At 38.2% G+C, this 27,238-nt stretch overlaps 2 protein-coding genes across 2 annotated transcripts in view; one reads left to right on the top strand and one right to left on the bottom strand.

Annotated features, from left to right (window-relative positions):
- The window catches only part of EYA4 (EYA transcriptional coactivator and phosphatase 4), a 318,929-nt gene extending 296,510 nt beyond the window's left edge, over nucleotides 1–22,419 (bottom strand). Inside the window, exon 1 of the mRNA XM_045499667.1 lies at nucleotides 22,189–22,419. The gene's annotated coding sequence lies outside the window, so the exon portion shown is untranslated. The remainder of the gene's footprint in view (nucleotides 1–22,188) is intronic.
- The window catches only part of LOC123609033 (translation initiation factor IF-2-like), a 41,738-nt gene extending 16,856 nt beyond the window's left edge, over nucleotides 1–24,882 (top strand). The window contains exons 2-3 of the mRNA XM_045499682.1: nucleotides 5,598–5,644; nucleotides 24,728–24,882. Coding sequence (XP_045355638.1) covers nucleotides 5,598–5,644; nucleotides 24,728–24,835 — 155 coding nt within the window. The 3' untranslated portion in view covers nucleotides 24,836–24,882. The remainder of the gene's footprint in view (nucleotides 1–5,597; nucleotides 5,645–24,727) is intronic.
- The last annotated feature ends 2,356 nt before the right edge of the window (nucleotides 24,883–27,238 follow it).

The raw sequence follows: 27,238 nt of genomic DNA, 5'->3' as shown, positions 1-27,238 counted from the left end.
TAAAAAATAAATGATATGTACTATCTAAATTCACGGGCTGCAATGTTTCCATCTTTCCAGTTCTCCAGCTTTTAACTCTTATTTCAGTACAAAAAACTTCATATCAACATCAGACTGATCACTTCGTGCTTTATTCCCTCAATCTTCTCATTCTCACCATCGCCTACAACACTATTAGACAGCTCTTCTATTCTTTTCTTGAATTACTGCAGAAACTTTTGTTCTGGACACTTCATATATCGTACTGTTACTGGCATAGATAGCAAACAGAATGACTGCGGGTGATGACTCTTATATCTGCCATCAGAGGACATTTAGATTGAGCTCATTGCCCAGTTGCTGATCCAGCCGCAAACAAATGAATTTGTGATTTTTTTCTAGAATTAGAGATACAATGATTAAACGCATATGTTAGAACTCTCTAAGAGTGGAAGCTGTCATAAGCATTATACAGTCACAGGGTCAGAGAGTGAAATGTACCTTAGGGTGTTTATCTCTCAGTGGGATACAAAGCCCTTCCTAACAATGGGTGGTCACACTTTACAGCTTCAGCATCGCGCTGTGCTTTACGCCTTAGTTTTTCCTTTGGATGCATAGGCCAGTGATCATAGTGGAAGAAACACTACATAGGAAAATAGGGCCCCGGGTATCAGGTGCACGTCTGCCACCATTTGTTGGCATTTAACTTCCGTGTTCAGTTTCCTAATCTGCAGAAAAAGGGGATCCAGCTCAGTCGTTATTTCTAAAGGCCTGCTCCAGCTTTAGCACTGATTCTGCTGCTCCCACCTTCTTGTTTGCCAGCCAATGAATAAGCATTTAATTGTTGCCTAATATGTACCTAGGTTGGATGAATTTCCCAGTGACTAAATAAATCTGTTTCCCAACTGAGGCCAGGTCTATAAATGGTAAGTAAATTAAACCAATAGCATAAGGGCTGCTCTACTCATATTTCTGCAGATTTTCTGTGAAGAGTAACTGGGGGTCAGGGACCAACTGCGTACATGGGTCTGGCTGCTAATTTAGCATCAGAGGACCTGTGCTAATCCAGGATAATTACTTTTCAGGTCCAGCTTATCATGGGTGTGTGAATATGGCCGTCGTTCAGATGGTGTCCTGTAACAACTTTCAAGTGTTGGGAGGAGGGGAAGAAGTGAGTCATGTTAGTAGACATAATTACATGTAGTGAAAAAAGTACTGGGAGAGTTCAATTAAACCCACACAAATATATACACATAACTGGATGTGTTTAGTTAGGATTGGGATTGCCCACAGGACCGTATAATCATTGATAGTCTTGACTGATGTGATCTGTTAGGAACATTTGTTTTCTCCCAAAATGTCTCACCCACAGCTCTGTAAGGGATTGCAACACTCCACTATTAAGAATTGGTTTCTTGGGACGCCTGGGTGGCTCAGTTGGTTGAGCATCCAACTTTAGCTCAGGTCATGAGCTCGCGGTTCATGGGTTCGGGCCCCACGTAGGGTTCTCTGCCCTCAGTGTAGGGTCTGCTTCAGATCCTCTGTCCCCCCCACCACACACACTCTCTGCCCCTTCCTCATTCTCTCTCTCTTTCTCAAAAATAAATAAACATTAAAACAATGTTATAAAAAGAATTGTTTTCTTTGAGATAAACAAAGATTCACCTGTTCACATGGACATATCTTTGCATAGGTGGTTCCATATGTTTTTAATCTATCTTAGTGGGACTTTTCTTTTTCCAATGTGATAGCAAAGTGGGTCACACTTTGTGTCACACAATAAAGATGGTTTGATGTGGACTAGGAAGATACAGTGTTTGAATGGTTTGGGAAGTATAGATTTGGGAGAAGTGTCACAGTGGAGATCAATTGCAACCAGAATGTTTCAAGAGGGGAGCCTCAGACCCCAAGAGAAGAAAGTCTTCAGAAGGAGAGACAGGAGAGTAACAAAAGATACACTTAGTCAACTTCCTGCTCTATTTAGAGCCTGTTGCTGGTTTATGTTTATGTCTTGGGTACCTTTGATAATATGATGCTTCTTATTCTTAGTACTTAAAACATTATCTTTACATTTATGCCACTTGGGAACTTCTGTGAGGCCAAGTTTTCATGTTAATTCTATTCGCTTATAAAATAGAATAACCATGGATAAATTGATTGATTTCTCTAAATCTAACACAGAGATAACAAGAAGTCACTTTTCCTAACCTCTGATTTTGGAAGGTTCCATGGCTAAGGGGCAGGTAGGTAAAGAATAATCCCTACCAAAATACTAGCAATATTGTATACTACAGGGAAATATATGGTAAGGATGTGTGCAGTAATCTTTATGTAGTAAACAATGTAGTAATACTAACCAACTTTATTTCGAGCTTACCAAATGTTCTGTGTGGATAATCTCCTTTAATCCTGACAACTCTGAAAGGTAGCTACTATTTTTAGTCCATTTTACAGATAAGAAAACGAAGGCTTAAAAAGGTCAAGTCACTTAGTCTAACTCAATCTGCTGAGCACAGCAGAGATTCAAATGCAGGTTAATGAGACTATGGGTATGGATTGTCAAACAACCCTGGCAGAGAGTTGAAGGGTGTTGGTTGGCATCTACCATTGGGGAAAAGAAAACAGACCAAAATGAAAACAAAAGATGGTTACTTGCTGTGGCATTTATGGAGTCATGGAAAAATATATTCAGGCTAAACTGAAATTGTCAGTAACCGACATTTGTGTGTAACTTTCCAAGCAGACCGAGGTGTTCACCATTATACAAATTGAATTGAGACATCATTGCCAAACCTCAGAACTTAGAGTAGACCTGTTACTAGGTAAGAAATTTCAGAGAAAATGGAAAATCCAGCTGACAGCATCAATAACTTGGCATTATTGTTATCCTCTGCATCGCTGCTTGAGTTCTCGTAGGAGAAGCACTGATGAGAAAATTCCTCAGGTTGGTTCAAATACTGTGGGCTAGTTAATTCTGGGTGCCTTTCAGTGATGCTGTCCTTTCGGCTACTGTGACCATATGTGTGGGATAACATTATCACAGTGGCATCTATGGCCAAGAGACACACAGCTAAGGCTAGGTTTCTTCCATTTCACCCTCACCTGTTCTCATTCTCTGCATTTTTTTTTTCCATTGGGGTTTTGATATTTGATGTCAGCTCAGCAGAATCTTGACTTCAAATAGGGGTTTTCGCAGCCCCAATTTAAGATGAAAAATAGCATTAATGTGTTACTTGGACGGTAAATGTCATCCCTTTCCTAAGGTATTGTTTCGGATGGTCTATGTAGCTAGAGACAAGAGTTGTATTCCTGTGTTACCTAGAAAGTTACACTAGAAGGCTGAGACAAATAGAAACAACCCTATGTATAGGCATCTTGCCCAGGCTTTCTACACCTTGCTTACCTCCATGCTCCCATGATTGGAGCTCCTTTCTCAAATGTAACTATTTCTATAAATCAGTAAGAAAAAGACAATCATAGAAAACCAGACAACAGTCTTTAATATGTGCTTCTCAAAAGATGGTGTATAGAAAACCAATCAATACATGAGAAGATGCTCAATTTCATTGTTATAATGCAAATTAAAATTATGGGGAGATACACAAGAATAGCTAAGAGTAAAAAGGAAGTAATGCCAAGGGTTGGGGAAGATATGGGAAAAAGCCAAACTCCTGTGCAGAGAGTATTATATATTGGTTAACCATTTTGAAAAAATTTTGAGTCTCTACTAAAGCTGAATATATGTGTACTCCATGACTCAGCAATTCCACTCTGAGTCTATATCCACCAGGAACACAAAGGTATGTTCACCAAAAACCGAAACAAAATCAACAAACAAAAAAGCATGTGAAAAATATTCACTGCACGATTCATAATATCCAAACCAGAAGCTACCCAAATGCCAATCGACAGTAGAATGAATAAATTGTGGTACTTTCACACAATGGAATATTACATACACGATGAAAATGATTCACAAACACGTGCAACAATATAGAGGAATTTCATAGGCATAATGTGCAATAAAAGAAGCCAGATACGAAAGACTGCATATGTATGATTCCATTCAAGTAAAGTACAAAATGGACAGTATTGATGCCATATTTATTCCAAGTCAGAATAGTGTAGAGTCTTGGGGCTATATAGTGTTCAGTAAAAGGGTTTTGGGCTGTTGATAATGTCCTATTTTTTTGATCTGGGTGCTGGTTACATGTGTGTTCACCTTCATTGAATTGTACACTTACAACTAATGCGCTTTGGTCTGAATTTATCTTATTTCTTCAGTAAAATAATTTCTAAAAATGGGTGAAGGAAGATTTCTTCCATAATACATGAATCTGAGTATCACATCAAATAGGTTGCATTTATTAGAATAGTTAGCAATCTCCTTAAAAAGCAGGCAGTGGAGACTTGACAGGATGAAACCAAAGTCAAGAAAGTTTTGATACGGATGGGAAGGTGGCAGAGAATCTGAAAGACTTGTGAACACAGTAGGCCCAGAGGGAGAGCTGGTGTGGGTACAGCTGCATTTAGGAGGCAGCTGTGGCTACTTTAAAGGGCCTGGATCAGGGAACGTGCAAGCAGACAAAGGAAGAGAGAAAGAGATTCTGGGATATAAAATGGAAAGCTGGAGGGTAGGACCTGAAAACACACTTCTCTTATTTCACAATTTGCCCAGGGCTAGACCTACTCGAAAATAATGTTGATGTTATTCCAAGTGACATAGAATTGAATTAAACTTTCACTAATAATTCAGAACAGTATACCTTTCTCCTTGTAAGCCTTGGTGGTCTTGCACAGTGTTTCTTTCTTAGTTCTTCATTTACAATTCACTAAGGCTGAAAATGGAAGGAAGGAAGTGGGATTCAACCCACACAGAACATTCATTCTGTATGGACTTCAGACAGTAAATGTTACCAGTAAGACCGTGTGATTTTATACATGAAATACAATTTAGAAGCGTTCCAATACTAAATACAAGGGCTTCAATTAATAATGTTTTCTCAGAGATAATTTTATTTAGGGAAAATAATTTTCTGTATTCATTCATTCACTTATTCTGTGAAAACTTGATGAATTCATCATCATATATTATTATTAGGTCCTTCTCTTCAAACCTATAAGAATATGGACTATAGAAACAGCAGTCGCCAGCATAAATGCCTCCAACAATTTGGAATTATGGCCACAATATAAATTATAAAAATTTTAAATAAAAGAGGTGGCCTGGACCCCAAATAGAATGTGTGATTTAGAAATCATGCTGATGAGTTAAAAACATGGTAGAGAATTGAGAAATAAATAAAATAGTATAAAATATCCTGCACTTTAAATTCTATTGGATGTGTCTAATACCAGTTTAAAATGTTGACTTTTCCCTGTGTGTTTAACAGTATCACTATGCGAATATCGAGCCCTTGTAATGGAACCCTTATGGTGTTTATTTTTGTCTACGTGTTGAAACGGCACTGTTTCTACAGGGAGAACATGTAGTAGAGAAGCCACTTGTTTTCATCTCATTTTTCTGGGATCCTTTATTCCCTTGGGTTGCAATAAAGATTCCACTTCCCACTATAACTCTCAATCTCAGTGGATTCCTTTCTCTCTTTTTTTGTCAGGGATAGCAAAGATGGCCTCCAACAAAGATCTACAAAGTCAACTGGAGGTATTCAGCTTCTTCCTTTTCTGATGATCTGTTCCTCTGGGCGGTAAAAACTTTGCTTTTGTCTTTCAACAAAAATGTTGCTTGATCCCCATAGGGTTTTAATCCTGTGATTCCTTTTTCCTTCCTACAGCCAATTTCCCCATTTTTAAAAGAAGATACCCTGGCTCCTCATAGTTCGAAATAGAACACATATCCTTAAATCAATAGGCTGTTTTAAATTTAGGAAGTGAAGTCTGATCAATTGATGTTGTTTGAGGACTTCATATTATTTTGAAAAGGGCTGGTCCACCTTTCCTAGGCTAACCCAGCCCTGAGTCTTAGAAGCATTCTTCGGGAATAGCCCCTACCCCAGAAACTCTATAGGTATCTGCAATTGCAATGAATAGAGCTCTTGAACAGAATTCTAAGTGAGAAATAAAATTATGCTTTGAATATTGTACTTTTTTTGGTTCTGGTTTTCAAGGCATTTTTCCTTTTGAGACTTGTCATAATATTCCCCTTTAAGGAACCCTCATATTCTCCATCACAAATCACAGAAGGCTTATAGATAAATAATTCCACTGCTAATTGAACCCTGTAATTCCGTCTCATGACATTTTGTGTGATGTTACATGAATACCACAAGGGAATAATGCGGTGTAAATCTAGGTTCGTGAAGAGAACTTGGCATCATTTATATGTATATCCAATGCCTTCAGAAGGTTACTTAACCTTTATGTTTTCTTTATCAATAAAATTAAAACGATTCTTCATTACGTTATTTGGACAGTGCTTCAAATGATTGAAATATTAATGGGAAATTATTGAAAATTAACATATTCCATGAATTTTTGTTCCCCTGACATTTAATAATAAAAATTTTTTTAAAGAATTACAACATCGAAAACGAGCTTAAAAATTCCCCTAATTTAGGGGCGCCTGGGGTGGCTCAGTGAGTTAAATGACCAACTTCAGCTCAGGTCATGATCTTGCAGTTTGTGGGCTTAAGCCCTGCATCAGGCTCTGCGCTGACAGCTCAGAGCCTGGAGCCTGCTTCAGATTCTGTCTCCCACTCTCTCTGTCCCTCCCTGACTTGTGCTCTGTCTCTCTGTCTCAAAAATAAATAAACATTAAAAAAATAATAATAGCAAAGTTCCCCTAACTTACAGATGGAGAAACCAAACATCTTTTGAGGAAGTCTTCCACTTTTAGTATCATCAAGAACGCAGTCAGATACTTAATTATCACTGTTCCCCCAAAAGAGATGCTCTTCACATATTCTAGAATGAAGAACAATTCTGGATTTCTAAAATGGCGCAACTGAACACAGAAATTGCTAAACATGCCAGTGATTAGCCTGGATCAGAGATAGTTCTAGTAAGTTACAGCTTTCTTCCCCTTATTATTATTAAAGAACAAAATGAAAATAACCAAGAAACATATTAAAGACTGTACTTACCAATTCAAATAGAATAGAATGCTAATTTATCATTGAAGAAATATTTGTAATACCCAGGCTCTGAATGCAGTGTACCAGGGGAAAAAAATAGGCTTATGGGGACACCTGCTAACAACCCTTCAGGCTCAGTTATCTCATGTAAAAAATGGAGTCATTATCTACCTCAGGAATTAAATGAGATAATGGGGATTAAACAAGTTAATTCCTACAAATGATTTAGCATAGTACCTGGAACATAGTTGACACTCAGTAAACACTAGCTATTTTTAGAACTGTCATTATTATTGTTATTTGCCGAACTTATGTTCGAAGAAGTCCCCTCAAACTTTTAATTAACCACTAGTGAATCTCCATCCCTCAGGAAAACACAGGGTTAGCTTCCCACAAGCCTGGTCACAATACTTTCATCTGCTGAACGATATATAACCCTGTTTTATGTGTATTTCTGTTTAAATACACCGCTTCAATATGTATTATTGATTCATCAGCATTGAAATCAGCCAACACCACTGTAACCCATGCCTCGATACAGCTCGTCTAGCCCACATATCTTCTCCACAAGGTCCATCACAGCCTTCTTGCACTTAGGAATACTAGATAACACTTCAGTACTATACTTGGAAGCCATTTGGAACAACAAAATCATCACCAAAAAGCACAAGAATGGGAAAAAACATCACACTAAATGGACCCCAAAAAAGGACAGTTGCTCAGCCTCAACTGGGAGCGTGCACTTCAGGTGACAAGTTTTGCTGCTACGTGCACATGCGTGTCTGCAAATAACCGCAAAACCGGGTGACTTTGATTTTGAAGTGACAAGGAAAGGTTAGCCGGTAGGTGAATTCACAAATACAGAATCGACAAACAAGGAAAATCGACTGTATTGAGTTTTTGAAAAACGAAAATAAATTGTTTGCCTGGATAAGAGTTTCGGGAGGGAAGCAGCCGAACAAGAAGTTTGGAGATTTATACTCATGCCAGGAAAGGCAGGATCTGGTAAGCCCTGTTAAGAAGTCCTTTTCTAATAATAATGAGGCGCCATCAATAAAAGTTTGAAATGGAAGAATGTCATAATTAGATTTGTGTTTTAGAAAGAGCACCACCTTATAATGAACACGAGAATAGAAGCAGCCTCTAGACTGGTGTCTTGTACATGGTACATGCTCCATATTTACTGAATAAAGTCCATATTTACTGAGTGAAATATAGAGGTTAGTTTTGCTGGGGTTGGAGACACGGCTGGAGGCAGCGGAACTTTAAAATACTACTACTGTTCAACGTTGTGCTAGAGGTTCTGGCCAGGGCGCTTAGGGAAGAAGTGAAATGAAAGGCATTCAGATTCAAAGAGAAGTAAAACTATGTCTGTTTGAAGATGACATGATCTTATACATAGAAATTCCTAAAGATTCCACTAAAAACTGTCAGAGCTAATGATCAATTTCAGCAAGGTTTTAATATACAAGATCGGTACATAAAACCGAGTGTATTTCTGTTCGGTGGCAATGAACAAAGCAAAACTAAAATTAGGAAAACAACTCTATTTACAATAGAACAAAAAAATAAAATGCTTAAGTGTACATTTAGCAAAAAAACACAAAAGGTAGGGGCGTCTGGGTGACTCAGCCAGTTAAGCGTCCGACTCTTGGTTTCAGCACAGGTCATAATTTCACGGTTTGTGAGTTTAATCCTTTAATTCTCTGCTGGCAGCACAGAGCCTGCTTGGAATCCTCTCTCCCTCTCTCTCTCTGTCCCTCCTCTGCTCACTCACTCGCTCTCTCCCAAAATAAACAAATAAACTTAAAAGAAAAACACAAAATGTATACACTGAAAAGTATAAAATGTGGTTGAAAAAAACTGAAGACCTAAATAAATGGAAAGACATCATATTCCTAGATGAAAAGACAGTATTGTTAAGATCTCAATAGTCCCTAAATTGATCTGCAGATTCACCATAATCCCTATAAAAACTGCAACTGCTTTTGGGGCACATGGGTGGCTCAGTCAGTTAATTGTCTGACTTCGGCCCAGGTCACGATCTCGTGGTTTGTGAGTTCAAGCCCCACTTTCAGTGTAGAGCCTGCTTGAGATTCTCTCTCTCTCTCTGCCTCTCCCCCCTCCCTTTCTGTCTCTCTCAAGATGAAATTAATTTTTTTTTATTACAACTGCTTTTTAATATTGCTGTTATTGGGAAATTGACAAGTTGATGCTTAAAATTCATATGACAAGTATCTGACTCAGGATAGCCCAAACAATCTTGAAAATTATTGAAATTGGAGGACACACAGTTCCTGGTTTGAAAACTTACTGTTAAGCGACAATAATCAACACAGTGTGGTATTGGCATAAATCTAGACATAAAGACCAAAGGAATAGAATTGAGAGTCCAGAAGTAGACCCTCACATTTTTAGCCAGTTGATTTTCAACCAGGGGCCAAGACATTTCCGTGGGGGGAGAAGGAGTCTTCAATAAGTTGCTGGGCCAACCAGAAACCTCATGCAAGAGAAAGACATTACATGCCTAACTTGCACCATAACCAAAAATTAACTAACAACTGATCAAAGTACCAAATGCAAGTTTTGTAAAGATATAAAGTCTTAGAAGAAAAGAGGCGTAAATCTTTGTGACCATGAATTCGTTGGTGTTAACTTTCTTACGTATGATACCAAATGCTTGAGTAACAGCAGCAGCAATTAAAGATAAACTGGACATCACCAAATTTAAAACTTTGTGGTTCAAGTGATACCATCAAGAAAGTGAAAAGACTACACCCAAAATGGGAGAGAATTTGCAAGTTATAGACCTGATAAAGAACTTGTATCTAGGGGCGCCTGGGTGGCGCAGTCGGTTGGGCGTCCGACTTCAGCCAGGTCACGATCTCGCGGTCCGTGAGTTCGAGCCCCGCGTCAGGCTCTGGGCTGATGGCTCGGAGCCTGGAGCCTGTTTCCGATTCTGTGTCTCCCTCTCTCTCTGCCCCTCCCCCGTTCATGCTCTGTCTCTCTCTGTCCCAAAAATAAATAAACGTTGGAAAAAAAAATTAAAAAAAAAAAAAAAAAAGAACTTGTATCTAGAACACACATATAACGAAGATAACCCAATTAAAAATAGACAAATAACAGGGCGCCTGGGTGGCTCAATTGGTTAAGCATCTGACTTCAGCTCAGGTCATGATCTCACGGCTGGTGAGTTCGAGCGTCACCTCAGGCTCTGTGCTGATAGCCCAGAGCCTGGAGCCTGCTTCTGCTTCTGTGATTCCCTCTCTCTCTCTCTCTCTCTCTTTGCCCCTCCCCTACTCATGTTCTGTCCTTCTCTGTCTCTCAAAAAATAAATAAACGTTTAAAAAATTGTTTTAAATAAAAAGAAAGAAATAGACAAAGGATTTGAGTAGACAGTTCTCCAAAGATCTACAAAAAGTCAGTAAGCACATGAAAAAATTCTCAAACATCATTAGCCATCAGGAAAATGCAAATCAAAAGCCACAGTGAGATATCACTTCACACCCATTCATGTGGCTGTAATCTAAAAAGCAGATAATAACAAGTGTGGGCAGAGATGTGGAGAAATTGGAACCCTGATGCTGTGGTGGAAATGTAAATTTCCAATGTGGTCTTTCGAAAACAGTCTGGTAGTTGCTCAAAAAGTTAAACCAAGAAATGCTATTTGACCAAGCAGTGCTCCTCTTGGATAGATCTCTGAGGGATAATGAAAACATATATCCACACCAGACTCATATGTGAGAACATATATCCACACCAAACACAAACACATTGATAGCAGCATTATTCATAGTAGTCAAAAAGTGGAAACAGCCCAAATGACCATCAACTAATGAATAAATAATGTGATATATCCACTCAATGAAATATTATTCCGCAATAAAAAGTAATGAAGTCCAATAATTGCTGTGACACAGAAGAATCTTGGTAACATTATGCTAAATTAAAGAAACCGTTCACAAAGACCTGTAGATTGTATGGTTTCATTTACATAAAAAGTCTAGAATAGGCAAATCTATACAAACAAAAAGTATATTAGTGGTTTCCAGGAGGTAAGGGGACAGAATGATGGTCAGTGACTGCTAATGTATATGAGTTTCTTTGGTGGGGGGTGGGCAGTGCTGAAAATTCTTTGGAATTAGGTAGTGGTTATGGTTGCATAAACTTTGTGAATATTCTAGAAACCACTGAAATGTACACTTTAAAAGGGCAGATTTTATGACCTGTGAATTATATCTAAAACTATTTTTAAGAATTCTATAGAATTTCCAATTCTGATCACAATGCAATAATTGCTAGGAGAATTGTCCCCCCACTATTAGTCAATACAACCATCGGTAAATTTGTGATAGAGACTTTTGAAGCCTTAGGCATCAGGTGGTACACAACTGTCATTTTTGAGAGAATGGAAAACATGAGATGAGCCTTATCTTTTCTGAACTTGAGCACAGGAAATTGGAGTGCAAGCAGAACATAGTGATTTTGCATAGCTGAGGAGGCAAATTCCTATTTCAGAGGTGTAGAAGAAAGTGAAATTTAAGAGGCAGGTTCCCAGTATGTAGGGAGTTACTCAGATGGTGGGGATAAGTAAGAATAGAGTTTCCATTGCTTCCTTGGCCATGGCTTGGACTTTGCATGTAGCAGAAAACAGCTCCCGTGAGGCAGAGCAGTTAACAAACATTTCAGAATTTTCTCTGTGTTGGGAGGATGGGAGGGATGAAGAAGGGAAGGAAGAAAATGAGGTGACGAATAGAACATATAAGTGGAAATATTGCATAGCCTCAGTGACTATAACAATGGCAAGCTTTGATTTTTCTTTTTCTTTTTTTTAAGCTTTGATTTTTCAAGTGATTAGACAAAACCAAAAATATCTTAAATAATTGTTAAGAGTTATTGACAATGTCAATCCATAAAAATTTAAGAAAAATAAAAATAGAAGCTGTTAAATATCTAGTAAGTTTCATATCTAAAAGACATTAATTGTGAAGGACACCACTGTAGATTGAGGATAATAAGGAAGGTAAAGTCTAAGAATTTAGTGGAATTTATTTAACTTGACAGATTCTTTTTTGTGTGGGATGATGGGTTGCAAGAGGAAGAGTGATAAGGAGAAGGGAGAGAAATTCCCCTTTATACACAAAATTATTCTCTAGAACAGAATGCTTTCAGAAATCGATTTTTCCCACAAGGTCACTCCCATCAGTCCATCCATGGAGGCGGAATCCTTGGTTCAGAGTCAAACTAGGTACAATTATACTGAAAGCACTACTCAATTTTAAAATAAAGTATTAATGTCCACAAAGGTGTGAATCAATCTTTTCTAATTAATATTTTGGCCTTGTGTCCTTTTTATTTGAGTAAAGAATACATCTGTCAATTGCAAACATTTATTCACCTACTGGCGGGGCTGAACAAAAAGGCCAACTGGAAACGAGACTAGGAAAAACATGAGCCTAGTCTTATCACATTAACAAGTGATTTTAAAAATTGTTTTAACCTTGTAGTACGTGGTTAGTCATCACCATGCGCACCACTAACTCAAACTAGATACTTGTTCCTTTGCCAAATAATGTCACTTTAAATGTGTGCAAATATCAATATCACAGTGAAATTTAGGACCTAACTTCTGACAAGGTGTGACCACATGTATGGTAATGAAATTTCATCTGTTCTCTTAAAATTTCTCCTCTAAAGATGCTTTATTTTAGGAGAAATGGAACCCATTTAAGTTTAAAATATCCATTCAAGACAGCTATGAAAAAATAAACTGTACTGAAAAAATTCCAGCTCTAAGTATATATATGGATTTGTGATTCACTGTAACTCGTTGGAAAGGTTTTCTAAGGGCCTAACATTTTTAATACATTATGTATGAGAAAGTAAAGTTTCACTGTGTTGTATATTAGGTTAAACCCTTTAAAATAAATACTAGACAGTGAAATTCATCACAATATGCCTTCATTTAACATTTTCCTACAGCTAATGTTCATTTTTTAAAGGGCTGGCTAAGGGCCCAAAGAGGATCATGTAACACTGAAAAAAATCCCAGATCCCTGGAAAACATTATAGAGACATTCCAGTATATTTAATTTTTAAAAAATGATATTTGTCAAATTGTGAGCCATCTATTAGACTGTGCGCTCTATGAATATACCACCATTTTAAAGTGTTGATAATACATCTTATTGGCCTTCCCACTAGCCAAGAGTTCCTGGTAAAATATTTTCCTACCACATAAGCCACTAGTCATCAACCATGTCAAACAACATTTTCAATTTGGATAATGAAATTCTAAGTGGACTGTACTCAATAAATAATAGAGATACATGATGTTAACTATATAATATTTTAAGCATATTTAAATTAAGTTATATAACATCCAGGAAGTTAAGGAAAAACATTTATATTGATCTTACATACATAAATCTATTAACTACTATGTTTTACCAACGTATAATTTTTAACCCAGCTTTATCCAGAATGGAATTTAATGACATATATGTATTAAAAACTAGGAACAGAAATCTGCTTTAAAAATATCAAATAAATTAACTTAAGCTCTGATATCTTTGATAGACAGGTGCATGGATAAAATACACAAAATACACAATTTACCATTATCATCATTTTAAGCATACAGGTCAGTGGCATGAATTTCATTCACATTGTTTGGTAACCATCACCACCATCCATCTTCAAAATCTTTATCTTCCTAAACTGAAATTCTGTTCCCATTAAAAAATAAGTCCTCATTGCTCACCACTGTCACAACTAGAAAGCACATTCTACTGTCTGTCTCTGTGAATTTGATGAATCTAGATACCTTATACAAAGGAAATCATATACCATTTGTCCTTTTGTGACTGGTTTGACTTAGCATGATGTCCTCAGGGTTCACCCATGTGGTACTGTGTGTAGGAATTTTCTTCCTTTAAGGCTTGATGAACTTGATGTAAAATAATAAGAAGAATAATAACGTCTCACTGTATGCCTTATACCATCCAAAAAATTGATACTTTATTCATCCATCCATCAGTGGACACTTGGGTTGCCCTCATCCTTTTGGCTATTGGGAATAACACTGCTATGAACATGGGTGAACAAATATCTATTAAGTCCCCGCTTGCAATTCTTTGGGGGCAATACCAAGAAGTGAAATTTCGGGGTTCTTTGCACCTGTATGTAATAAGTTCTCAGATCTACCATGGGCTTATTTCATATTTTAAAAGGTAGCTATTGCTGTTTTGAGCCTCTTTGGAAACGCAGTGTTAAATGCCATCTCTTCTTGGAAGTCCTTCCTGATCCTCCGGGATGATTAGAGTTGCCTTGTCTGAAAAATGGAGGGACAGATTTCCTTCTTTCGTTGATTTGTTGTGAGAACTTGATGTAAAAAAAGATAGACTTAAGCACTACCGAAAGCACAGGGTAAGTTTTCAGTAAATACTGACTGTCAATACCGGTGAAAACAAACAAACAAAAAATTTTAAGTTTATTTATTTATTTTGAGAGAGAGGGAGAGGGAGAGCATGCACATGTGGGGGGGAGGGGCAGAGAGAGAGACAGAGAATTCCAAGCAAGCCCTGCACTGTCAGCACAGAGCCAGATGTTGGGCTTGATCCCGCGAACTGTGAGGTCATAACCTGAGCTGACCGAGCCACCTGGGCACCCCTGAAAGCAAAATTTAATAAAGGATGAACAGTTGCTTCCTATCACTGTATTAATTTTTTCTACATATAGAAATCATTATGATTTTACCATCTAGCCAAACCTTTTTGGTTTCTTTTCTACTAAACCATATTTTCTTACGTTCTATTCAATCTAAGTTCTCTTAAAATCTTCACTGAAGATTCTCTCCTAAATCTTCACTAAATTATTCTCATCTACTTCAGTTTTACCGTCCTAACCTAGAAATTAATTTCCAAGTCTGAGAATGAAAAAATGTCACATACAATTGGAGATGGGAAGAAGAGAGATGCTAACTTAATATTGTTTTCCATCTTTATAATACTCGTTCTCTGATAATGTGTTGACACAGTATAATGCCTTCTTGGCTCACAGACCTCCTTTGCAAATACGATGAAAACTGTGGATTGTTGCTTGCCTTGCCTCCCAACAACTGCACACAGACAATTTTACATTAAAATTCTGGAGTTGGATGACCCCCCCCCCGAATATTCCAGGATTGTCCATAGATCCCAGATCAACACTATTATATCAGATAAACATAAAAATCTCAATTGTATTTTCCTCTGAAATGTATCTCAGATTTCTTGCCCCAATATTTTATCCCATTCTACCACTTGCTGTCTAGACCTCTTTATTGGTTTCTGAGGGTTAGATCAAGGCCTATTTAGCCAAATGCTCCAGATACTACAGAAAGCGATTGAAGGAACAAGCTATTATGTCTGTGTATAAGATACATCATTACCTCTTTTCCTGGAACTTGTAAAGGACTTAGGAAACTCCTTTTCAGGTACAAAGGTAACACATTAAAAAATGTTAAATTCCTTAGTGTTTTTGAAAATCCTAACACACAAAGAAACTAAGGTTCTGAATTCACACACACACACATACACACACACACACACAATAGCTCAGAAAATGTACTTCAATCTAGGTTCCCTCTAAAAAAAAAGTCTTCACTAGACTATACAAAATTTTGCACTAACTGGTAGATTTTGTAATTTTTTATTAGGTATGAAAATAAATTGGATAACGATCTAATTGAGGAAGATAAACTTGATTCATCCGAGGGCTTTTCCATCATGGAATAAGATTTATTTCTAATCTGTAAGATTCTTATACATATATTTGTGAGTAAGCGGTTTTATTTGAAAACACAAACTATTACCACTGAGGACAGAGGAAACCCGCCTGACAAATTTCCCCACCCCCCATGATGAGCAAAGCAATTTAATCCTAAACCAAATACATTGGTTGCCAGAAAGTCCTAATAATGTCTTCCTAAATTACTTAAAAATTTTTTTAATGTTTATTTATTTTTGCAGGACAGAGAGAGTCAGAGCACAAGAGGGGTAGGGACAGAGAGAGAGGGAGACACAGAATCCTAAGCAGGCTCCAGGCTCAGAGCTGTCAGCACAGAGCCTGGCTGGGGGCTCCATCTCAAGGAGCCCTGGGACCATGACCTGAGTGGAAGTCCAACATTGACTGAGTCACTCAGGCGCCGCCCCCCGCCAAAGGTACTTTATCCTAAATGCAACTTTAACTTCAGTTTGATCATAATTGACTTTACCACATGATATTTGATTGGCTATGCCTTATTCTTCGATACTCAGAAAGTGCCTCAGAGAAGTACATGCAAATGGTCCACCATCCCTGTTTACCTACTTGTGTGGATTGTGTGGATTGTGTGGATTCAGTAGTTGTAAGTTCTGTTGTGCGGTGTATCATCGGCAACCAATCAGATGACACCAGTACCCCTGAGTAATAGACATTGAGAGCTGTTAGGGACTCAGGTATCCCTGAGTAGGAGCTTGACTATGAGTGAGAATTTAAGACACTTGCTTCCAGTCAAGTTGTGGAGTATAATTGATGAGCAGAGGGAAAGAGAGAAAAAGAGCGATTGAACAGCAAATGTTGAGAGATCATCTAATTTCACCTGCTTTTTCTATAAATGAAACATGAAGTAACTGATTCCTCTTAGATTAGGACTGGGGACATGGCTTAGGGGGAAAAATTAGTCATTTGAGATTCAGGAAACCTGAATTCCAGACTTAAATTTGCCATTAATATTAGGCAAGATAGTTTTTCTGTGTCGAAGTTGCCACAGATGTTAAATGAGAGGATTGGGTTAGAATTCCATGATGCTAATCTTTAACGAGGCTGTGTTCATTCCCAGGCTAATACTATTTCATTTGAACATTTACATTCTAAATACAGGCATAGTAGATGGTGGTCTTTACCATCAAATTAGCATCAGGAAGTCCTCCTTATAGTAATTATAATTATTACCCAATTAATATTAGCTATTTGGGGACAGATAATGTGATGTTTTTTAAGCTATGTTAAAATTATACTTTTTAAAATTGTTAAGCAATTTTTTTTTCATTTTTTAACAATAAACATAAGTATTTTTTTTTAATATATGAAGCTCCTACTAAGTATCACCCACATTTCTGGGTCCTGGGGATACAGCAGTACACAATTTAGAAAAGAACCCTGTCGGGGCACCTGGGTGGCTCAGTCGGTTAAGCGTCTGACTTAAACTCAGGTCATGATCTCACGGTCCATGAGTTGGAGCCCCACGTCAGGCTCTTTGCTGACAGCTCAGAGCCTGGAGCCTGCTTCAGATTCTGTGTCTCCCTCTCTCTCTGCCCCTCCCTTGCTCATACTCTCTCTCTGTCTCAAAAAAAAAAAAACATTAAAAAAATTTTTTTAATAAAAAAATAAATTAAGAAAAGAACCCTGTCTGTAAGTATAGACAGACAACTGAGAATATGTAAATATAAAAATCAAAATAATCTCAGAGTGTAATTAATTTCTTTAAAGAAATAAGACAGTGGGACACCTAGGTGGCTCAGTTGGTTGAGCATCTGAGTCTTGATTTTGGCTCCGGTCATGATCTCACTGTCGTGAGTTTGAGCCCCATGCTGGGCTCCATGATTAGCGAAGATTAAGATTCTCTTAATCCTTAGGATTAAGAGTAATCTCTCCCCCTCTGCCCCTTCCCTGCTTGCTCTCTCTGTCTCTTTTTCAAAAAAAAAAAAAAAAAAAAAAAAAACAGTGAATTTTATAGAGAATATTTGGTAATATGACCGGGGGTGGGAAGATGTGGTTATAGATCAAATTGTCACTTCTAAAAGGGAAAAAAATGGGGATAAGGTGGACATCGCACGAGTAAATCAGTTCTGCCCAGAAGCGCAGAGCTTGGAAGGTACACAAGCCATGTAGAAGGAATGATCTTGCCCTTCAAAGAATAGCAAGAAGGCCTGTGTGGTCTGGTATGGGATAAAGTCTGAAGAATAGGCAAGGGCTAACCTGGAGAACAAGTTAAAAGTTTCCACTGAAATATTATACATCTACAACAACTAAAAGCTCTTAAACATTAACGTAAATGTACTCAAGGGGAATTTTTACTTAAAACCCAACTGACTATACATAATTCTGCCTTGTACGGAATGTGAACATGGGGAGAGTGATGTGCCCTCACGTGTGTGTGTGTGTGTGTGTGTGTGTGTGTGTGTGAAAGAGAGAGAGAGAGAGAGAGAGAGAGAGAGAGATTTTGGCATGAACATTTCTTAAGAGAGTAGAGTAAAATTTTTTTATATATCTCACTTCCTTGTACAGAGACTGGGCAAGGACAGAATATGGGTAACACCCGAAGTAGGTGTTTAGAAGCACACTTAGTGAGTCCTCATGTGTGCCTTGGAAACTCAACAGCTGAGTTTGGGCTTGGTTATAGAAAGTGGAATTATCCTCAAAAAGGAAAAGGGGGCGTTTGGTCCATGTGATGCATGGCTGGAGGCCAACATACTTTAAAGTCAAGACATCACCAATATTCAAAATGTTGTGTAATTGCTAAGTAAACTACTTTAGTCTTGCCAAAACTTCAGTAAAGTCAGCTACACAGAAATTTTGGTTTAGAATCACTTTTTTGAGGGAATCATGGAAGAGGGCTGAGTTTCATGTTTGCACTGATGCAGAGCCTTAAGCATGGAGGTGATGTAGAGGGAGACTTGGGATCCTGTGAACTTTGGCACTTGCAGCCAGAAGAGACCACGAAAATACGAGTGTCCCAGAAATCTCAGGGAGAACATCAACTGAGTGGCGTGGGCTAGTTATAGAAACGTTCATTTGTGTGTTCATTTTCAGTATCTCACCACTGTGGAGTCTCTTAAAGGAAAAGAAAGTAATTGGAGGAGGGAGGGAAAGAGAGAGAGAGAGAGAGAGAGAGAGGGAGATCTTAGAAACTGAAAGCATCCATGATGCCAAAACACCAATAGGTGAGAAGAACAAGTCAAGTTCGTTGTTTAATACGGAGTGCTCAAAATAATCGGCTGATTGGCTAAGTTTTCACTTCCCAGCAGCTTGCTTTGTCGTAAAATAGAGCGCAAACATAAATATTTAAGAGTAGAAATACATTCATTTTATTCCAAATTCTGAGACATTCATAAACACGTTTCAGTTTTATCAGCAGGAATCCACGTGACTGAGTTGTCCCATTTGCTCTGGGATTCTGGAGTTTTAAGTGGGCCAGGGTTTTGAAGTGTTGAAAGATATTATAAAGCACTTACAAGTATTCAGCTAGTCAGACTGCTCAATTAGCTGAACATTTATAACCTCAAAATTTTGACACAGCATGATTCATGTAGGAATGACCCCTTGGACAACAGATGGCTGTATTGTAGGTATGCTTGAGAGAAAGCATACAAAGCAATGTGATCTGAAGGAAATAACATTGGAACGTGTAGAGAAAGGAAAATTGAACTTAGAAACATGGATTGTACTCTTAAAAAAAAGGAAATTATCGAAAACTTTAGCTGATATACTTTTAACAATAGGGTGTTTACATTTTTTTTTGTTTAAGAGTGTTTAAGGCACTCGTTTATGAGATATGCCATAAAAACAATATAGACTAAAATTAATATCTAGTTAATATCTAGGCAGCCCATGCTAACTCATAAATATAAATGAACTATTTAGAAATAAATAAACATGACAGGGTTTGGCAGTAAGAGCCACAACGTCAACCAAAAACCTAAATCCACAGCATTTTAATTTCTTACTTATTTTCTCTTATAGTTGTGGGCTGCTCATATTCTGGAATGTATTCTGGAGAAGGATTAATTCAAAGGCACATTTTAGGATGATATTTTTACCAATAAAATATATCAAGTTTTGATTAAGAGGTTTCCATCAGTTTTTAAAGGAGAAACAAAGGTGGTTTAAATAAAAACATGTATTTTCAAGTATGTGCAGTATTTCTAAAACTCAAGTTAATGCCACATAGAAATTCATTTTGGAGAAAGAAACATCAGATCCTCCAAAATACTTTACATGAATCCATAGGACATATTCAAAATGTCCCTCTCATTTGAAGCCTATTGTATACACATTATATTGGTACAGTGCTTTCTTTCCTTCCTTCCTTCTTTCTTTCTTTCTTTCTTTCATTCTTTCTTTCTTTCTTTCTTTCTTCTTTCTCTCCTTAATTTTCTGGGAGCACAAAATGACTCACATTACCATAAAATAATTCATGGAACAAGAAGAAACAATAAACATTTCTCCCAAGGGACCAAAAAAAAAATTATCTCCAGTGGGGAAAAAAGTCAGAAAAACCATGAGGATCCAGGGAGGAGAACAGGGCACAGGACATTCATGCCCCTACCTGTGCTCACCACAGACGATTCCTGACCATTCAGAAGAGTGTGCCACATCCGGAAGCAGTGTACGTGGCTGATTAGATTTCCCACATTTACAGCTCCATTTGATAGAGTTATTATGGGGCAGTACAAGGACTTTTATCTGACTCTATCGAGTTAGCAATAGGTGAAAACAGAACACAGTCCTTAAATTCAGCACATGTTACTTCCTCACAACTGCTGCTTAGTTATTAAAGTCATAATAAAGTAGTGTTCCTGCTTATCAAGTTTTCCAAAATAAATTAAAAAAAAATTAACAATGAAGAAATCAGTAAGGACAAAAAAATGAATTACAAAGCTTATGCTTTTTTTCTCTTTTATATTGTCATTTCTCCCCTACCTCTATTAAGCAAGGAAGCATTTATGGACTAGGATGCATATTATGATTAATTGTTTATACAGACTATAAATGCACACTTTAATATTCTCATGCTTATTTGGGCCTCATTTCAACGCTACAGACCAGGTTATTGTATTTCTTATCCTCAGTTTATAGACGAACCTGAAGTTTAAAGAAGATAATTTATCAAAAATCAAACAGCTGGTACAGAGGACAGTCAATATATAAAAATTTTTGGGGGGCGCCTGAGTGGCTTGGTCGGTTAAGCGTCCGACTTCGGCTCAGGTCATGATCTCATGGTCTGTGAGTTCGAGCCCCGCGTCGGGCTCTGTGCTGACAGCTCGGAGCCTGGAGCCTGTTTCGGATTCTGTGTCTCCCTCTCTCTCTGCCCCTCCCCTGTTCATGCTCTGTCTCTCTCTGTCTCAAAAATAAATAAACGTTAAAAAAATTTTTTTTTTGATGTTTATTTTTGTTTTGAGAGAGAGAGACAGAGACAGAGCACAAGCGGGGGAGGAGCACAGGGAGAGAGGGAAACCCAGAATCTGAATCAGGCTCCGGGCTCTGTGCTGTCAGCACAGAGCCTGATGCAGGGCTTGAACTCATGAACCATGAGATCATGACCCGAGCCGAAGTCAGATGCTTAACCAACTGAGCCAGCCAGGCACCTTGCCTGTGGTTACTATTAAATGCACAACTTCTGACTATAAATTATATTTTACCTCCTTTAATCATGCACCTGTAACTGTAATGACTCCAAATAAATATCTCTCTAAAAGATAATTTATTACAATACCTATTATCCACCCAATAGGGGCACATATTAAAAGTATAATTCTTGAGTAGTTTTCACAGGGATCTTATAAAAAGGTACCAGGGCTCTGAAGATCACTGTTAATACATACAAAATATTTTTTTTCAACGTTCACGATTTGAATGACCAACAAATCAGAAAACGATCATACTTCAGCATCTTAGACATCATTATTAATTTCTCAAACTTTTCCTTTATATAATCTTTTTATATTCTTTTTCTAGTTTGAAGGAGATTAAAAACCCATTAGAAAATTCAGCTGTTACAAGTAAAACTGAATTAAAAGAAAAAGAAATCAGGAGCAAGAGAGAGAGATCTAACAATGATGGTAAGCTTGGGGCAGGAGGTAATCATAGTATTAGTTGAGGAAAAAAATGAAATACTGTGCTGTATGGGCACACAGAGCATTTATATATACAAAAATGATTTAAAATTGGCCTTGGCTAAAATATTGTCCATGAATAGATTTTTAGACTTAAAAACAAAAACAAATACAACACTCATTATTCCTGATAGAAAATACAATTTAAATGCAGAACAGTTAATTAGCAAGCATGGAATATTCCACAAATTACTTACAAGGACAAGTTAAGCCCTACCAAGGCTTCTGTGGTCTGCTCCTATGTGAGATAGTCGTTGTCACTGTATCGACTTTTTGCCCTTCTGCTAAATGTTCCATGACTTTCTTGGCGAGACTGAATGTAGCTTATTCTCAGAAAGTACCAGAACTCTCATAATTCTGATTTTTAGTATTATCCAAATTAATTACAACTTCAAGCAGTGACACGGACTAAAATAGCAAGGGCTGCTGGTGTTCTAAAACGACTCTCAGCATGTCCCAGCGAGTACTTGGCCAGGAGCACAGGCCACTTAAAAAAAGCACGTAACCCTTTAGACGCAACAGTCAATTAAGGCCTTGGGAGAAATGTCAGCCATAAGAATGAAAAGACCTTTCCATTATTTACATACAATTTTCCTCTAATTAGTGAGAACTGATTTTAATTTTTCCCCCTTCTTTTCTCAAACAGGACCATATGGGATCAAGCTTAGAAGGGCAGCTGCTTCATTAAAGACAGACAGAGAGAGAGAGAGAGGTCGTTTTTCTTGTCAATCAGACCTCATGATTCGTATAGAGACGGGTTCAGCAAATGCCTGTCAGCTTAGCAGTCTTTAAAGATGTGTAAGGAACTTTGCTAGGGGCTGTGCTAATGATGTGAAACAGTAAGACATTTTCAAAAATGCCTGACAAAGTATAAAAATAATCAGAGTGTAGTGTCCCCAGCTACTGATGTCTAGGTGGTAGAAAAGAGATCCACTAGTCTTTTTTTTAATACTGTTTGCTTGCCAAATAACTGTACATAATATGTAAAAAAAAAAAATGATTTAAACGTAGGATAGTCAAAATAATATCTTAAAGTGACTTTTGTAAAGCGATTTGAAAAAACCTTTGAAATATTTGAGTAGAATTGACTATGGGATAATTATAAGTACTAGCCAGTCCCTAATATCAATCTGGAGTTGACATATCTTTGGGGGCACGGTTTGGGAAAGCTTTCACACAAGTGCATGCGTTTCATTTTTTCTTCTATGGAATGGACAATACTAATATCATAAAATTCATTTTGCTGATGTTTTAATTTTATCTCTAGATTTGAGAATATTTATCTCTGGAGGGAAGAGTGTTCTGGGTCTTTCTAATTACATTACCTCTTTAATATAACTTTGAAAAGTGTTTCTAGGTCACCAGATTCTGAGGAGAGACTTAGACTAATTTACACATTTAAGAGTAGAATTTAAAAACACCATGCGTTTCAGCTTGACTTATTTATATTTATTTGTTTCCAAATGTTAACTTGGAATTTCCACATGGGAATTTCCAAATGAGGTAGCAGGCATATGATATTTCTCTAGCACTTTTTACACTATACTGACAGCAAGAAAGATTGACATAAAAGAAAACATTAAGTATTCACAGCTTTGTTTCCATTTATCTTGACATTGCTATTGAAGACAAACTACCTAAACTTTCTTAAAATCCAAATGTATGCACAAGAGCCCAGCACTGCCCACAGCCTTGCACACGTGGCTTTAATTCAAATCAGAAGCAGTTTCACAAGCCGACCACAGGTTAACTATCCCCAGAAAATCTCCCTGAATTCCCCGGACCGTTGTCTGAAGACAGGCCCAAACCAGAAAACAGACAATTCAAAACCAAGCCCAAAACACCCAGGTGAAGTCAGAACTAAAATGGAACGACTCCTGCCAACTAATAGGGTTCCTTTCTATTCTAATAGGATGGAACAAAAAATTCAGTCAATTCGGTTGTCTGGGGAGAAAGTAGCCTCTCGAGAACCAAGGAGAGGTTCTTCCTTTCTCAACATCTTTAGACCGAACCATCATGGAGAAATATGAAAGCACTGTAGAACTCAGTCCGGAAGTAGGGCAGAGAGGGGCCCTTCATCCCAAGGGATTCCAGGTATTTGTCAATACGACAGTCTCCAGTGCTGCCTCCAAGCTTGCATAACCTCATGAAGGGCCACAGCTGCTAGCTGACTTGGTGAAGACCAGGACCTACTGGCCCAAACATTTTCTTCTCTCAAGCCCCTGGAAGAGTTACCTGCCTTCTACCACATGCCTTCTGTCCCCTTTCCGCCATCAGTCTCTTCTAGTTGGGAAGTACATACCCCCAGTCCTGACGCTGTTGACCAACTAATTCTTGACTCAGCTCTCTAACATGTAAGTGAAATCAAAGAATCATTGTGTCGTTCAGTACTAGAGTCTTGGGTAACTCATTTTACAATGTGCCCAAGATGTATTCTAGATTCCTCCAATTTAAGTCTCTAGCATATGCCGGAAAGATTTTCCTAAAATGAAGCCGTTCCTGTTTTTTTCAATTATCTTTCCTACTTTAAGTCTTCTGGGGCTCCTCATTACGTATTTAGAACAGTGATTTGAAACACAGCACACACTCCAAAAACATCATGATATACCCTTCACCTTCAACATACCGGACTTGCTATTTCTAAATCACCTTCTGAAGAAGGTCTGCTAGAGTGGGGATCTTTCTCTCAAACCACTCCAATCCATTTTTTTTTTTTTTTTTTTTTTTTTTGCACAGAGAGATGGACTAAAAGATTGCCAACCAGTATGCGGAGAGCCTGATTCTGGAGAGAAGAACAAAAATTTAAAAAATAAAAATAACAAAAGGAAAGGATCATGGAAATGAGGAAGAAAAGAGAAGGCAGGATTTCTTGGCCAGTTCTGAGGAGATGGCCTAGTAGGTGCCCATCCGAATGAGGATAACTGGGGAGTTGGGGTGGGAGGGATAAACAGAACGGTCACTGCACAGGACCGGCTTCCTGGGCATGTAATCTGTGCAGTTGCACCCCCAGCAGGGATTCACACTTGGTTCAACATTCTGTTTTCACCATCTCGAAATTCTTGATTTTATTTTTGAACTTGTGTTTTACCACTGAAATCTACTGACACAATTGAGCACTCAAGAGTACAGATTTGCTCAATTTGTGTGTTCACCGTTCCTTGTTTCCCCATAAGCACAGAATTCTGGGAGGCTCGCAACGCATTGGGAGTTCACTGATGCTCCAGGTATATGCCAAACATGTTATGTCTACACCTGAGTGAACAGGGTGCTGACAGCTCCAAGAAGCCATACTTTCCTCTAGAACTAGAACATACTTCAAACCCAAAACACAATGATGTTCTAAGAAGCACGATCACCAAAGAACCCTCCCATATCCTTTCTTTCTTACATTACTTCCCTGAATTAGCCAAAATCTTGTGCTAAAAATGATGACACGGAAGGGAAGGGAGAAATACAGCAAACCTATAAGTCCTTTTTTTTTTTTTTTTTTTTTGGTCTCTCCTTATCCATCAATAAGCCAAAGGATAAAGACTGTTGGGAACAATGTGTGCATATCGACAGATGCTACAGTTGTGATTTTTGTAGCATTTCTGCTTTTCTAGTAAGAACGAAATACATATGCATGTATAGGCTACGAAACGTGAGTTGTGTAGTTTTGGTGATTTCGCATACGAGTGAAATGATCTTAGGTTTCATTTAAAACTGGCACTGTCGGGGTTCCTGGGTAGCTCAGTCGGCTAAATGTCCGACCCTTGGCTTCGGCTCAGGTCATAATCTCACAGTTTCGTGGCTTTGAGACCCATGTGGGGCTCCTTGCTAGCAGCTCTCTCTCCCCCTCCCCTGACTCGTGCTATCTCTGTCTCTCTCAAAATAAATAAGTCAAGTTAAAAAATAAAAAAAAATTAAATAAAACTGGCCCTTTACGATATAAAGATGAAGGGCCAAATTCATGTTCATGTGACGTTTTAATGTTTCTTTACTTGTAACATTAAAAGCAAATGAAAAAAACACCAAGATGAGAGAGAGAGAGAGAGAGAGAGAGAGAGAGACGGTAGAAAAAGGAGACAACATATTTCAAGAACTTTAACAACACCTTTTCCTTACTCTAAAACAAGGGCCCCGCATTTTCATTTCGTTCTGGGTCCTAAAAATGATGTACTTGGTCCTACCATTTCATTACCTCCAATTCTCACTTTGGATTCCATAGTTGGGTTGAGGTTCTTATTCAAACCCCAAGTAAAAGACTACGTGATAGATTCTTCTCTATCTTGTGGCTTGACCAATTAGTTCTAGGGCCAGTTGAGGTATGCACTAAATGCCCCCTTTGTGCCACGATTGGGACATGGTCAGAATCGTGGCTGGGGGTGGGCAGAGCAGAAAGAGTGGTTCAAACCTGGAGAAAACTTCTCCTAATGTACTATATTTTCAACAATTTTTAAAGGTAATATATTCTCGTGACAGTTGTTAGAACCATGGGGGAAAGCTGCCTAAGGACCCCTGTGAAACACTCAGTTAAAATATCAATTTTGAGGGGCAGCTGGGTGGCTTAGTACGTTGAGAGTCTGACTCTTGCTTTTAGCTGAGGTCATGATCTCAGGATCCTGGGATCCAGCCTGGCAAGGTAGCAACTCCCCCTACCCCCCGCACCCCCTCTCTCCCAACCCGCATGCTGGATGTGGAGCCTGCTTAAGATTCTCTTTTTTCCTCTCTCTTTCCCTCTTTCCCCGCCCCTCTCCCACACTCACACTTTCTCTCTCTCTCTCTCTTTCAAAGAAGTTTTGAGAATAAGGGACCTGTGGATGCTGGTCTGGGCTTGATTTCTTTACAGGCACTTTCCTGAATGCAAAGATGACAGCACGCAACACAGTGACCAGCGTGGAATAAACACAGCAAGGAACATGTGAAAAATAAGTCCTGGGGTTTCCCTTGGTCCCACAAATTACAGCAGATTTAACTATGAAAATAATGCTCTCCTCATTTGGTTCTATCTTCCAATTTTTTTTACTCACTGATAAACAAAAGGAAAGAAAAATAGGTAAAAAACAAAACAAAACAAAACAAAACAAAAAAACAACAACCGAATTATGCAAGTAAATAATGGGAGGAAAACGTATCTTCTTTTAAATTGGGGACATCTTGCCTTGCCTTGCCTTGCCTTGCTTTGCTAAGAACCAGGATCAGTTGTGAAGAATTGCTCTTCCAGATTGAAGGGGAGGTGGGTGGGGAGAGTGGGAGGGAGGGGAGAGG

Source organism: Leopardus geoffroyi, chromosome B2 (genome assembly GCF_018350155.1).
Source record: "Leopardus geoffroyi isolate Oge1 chromosome B2, O.geoffroyi_Oge1_pat1.0, whole genome shotgun sequence".
NCBI classification, from domain to species: domain Eukaryota; kingdom Metazoa; phylum Chordata; class Mammalia; order Carnivora; family Felidae; genus Leopardus; species Leopardus geoffroyi.
This window is presented reverse-complemented; position numbering and strand designations above follow the sequence as displayed.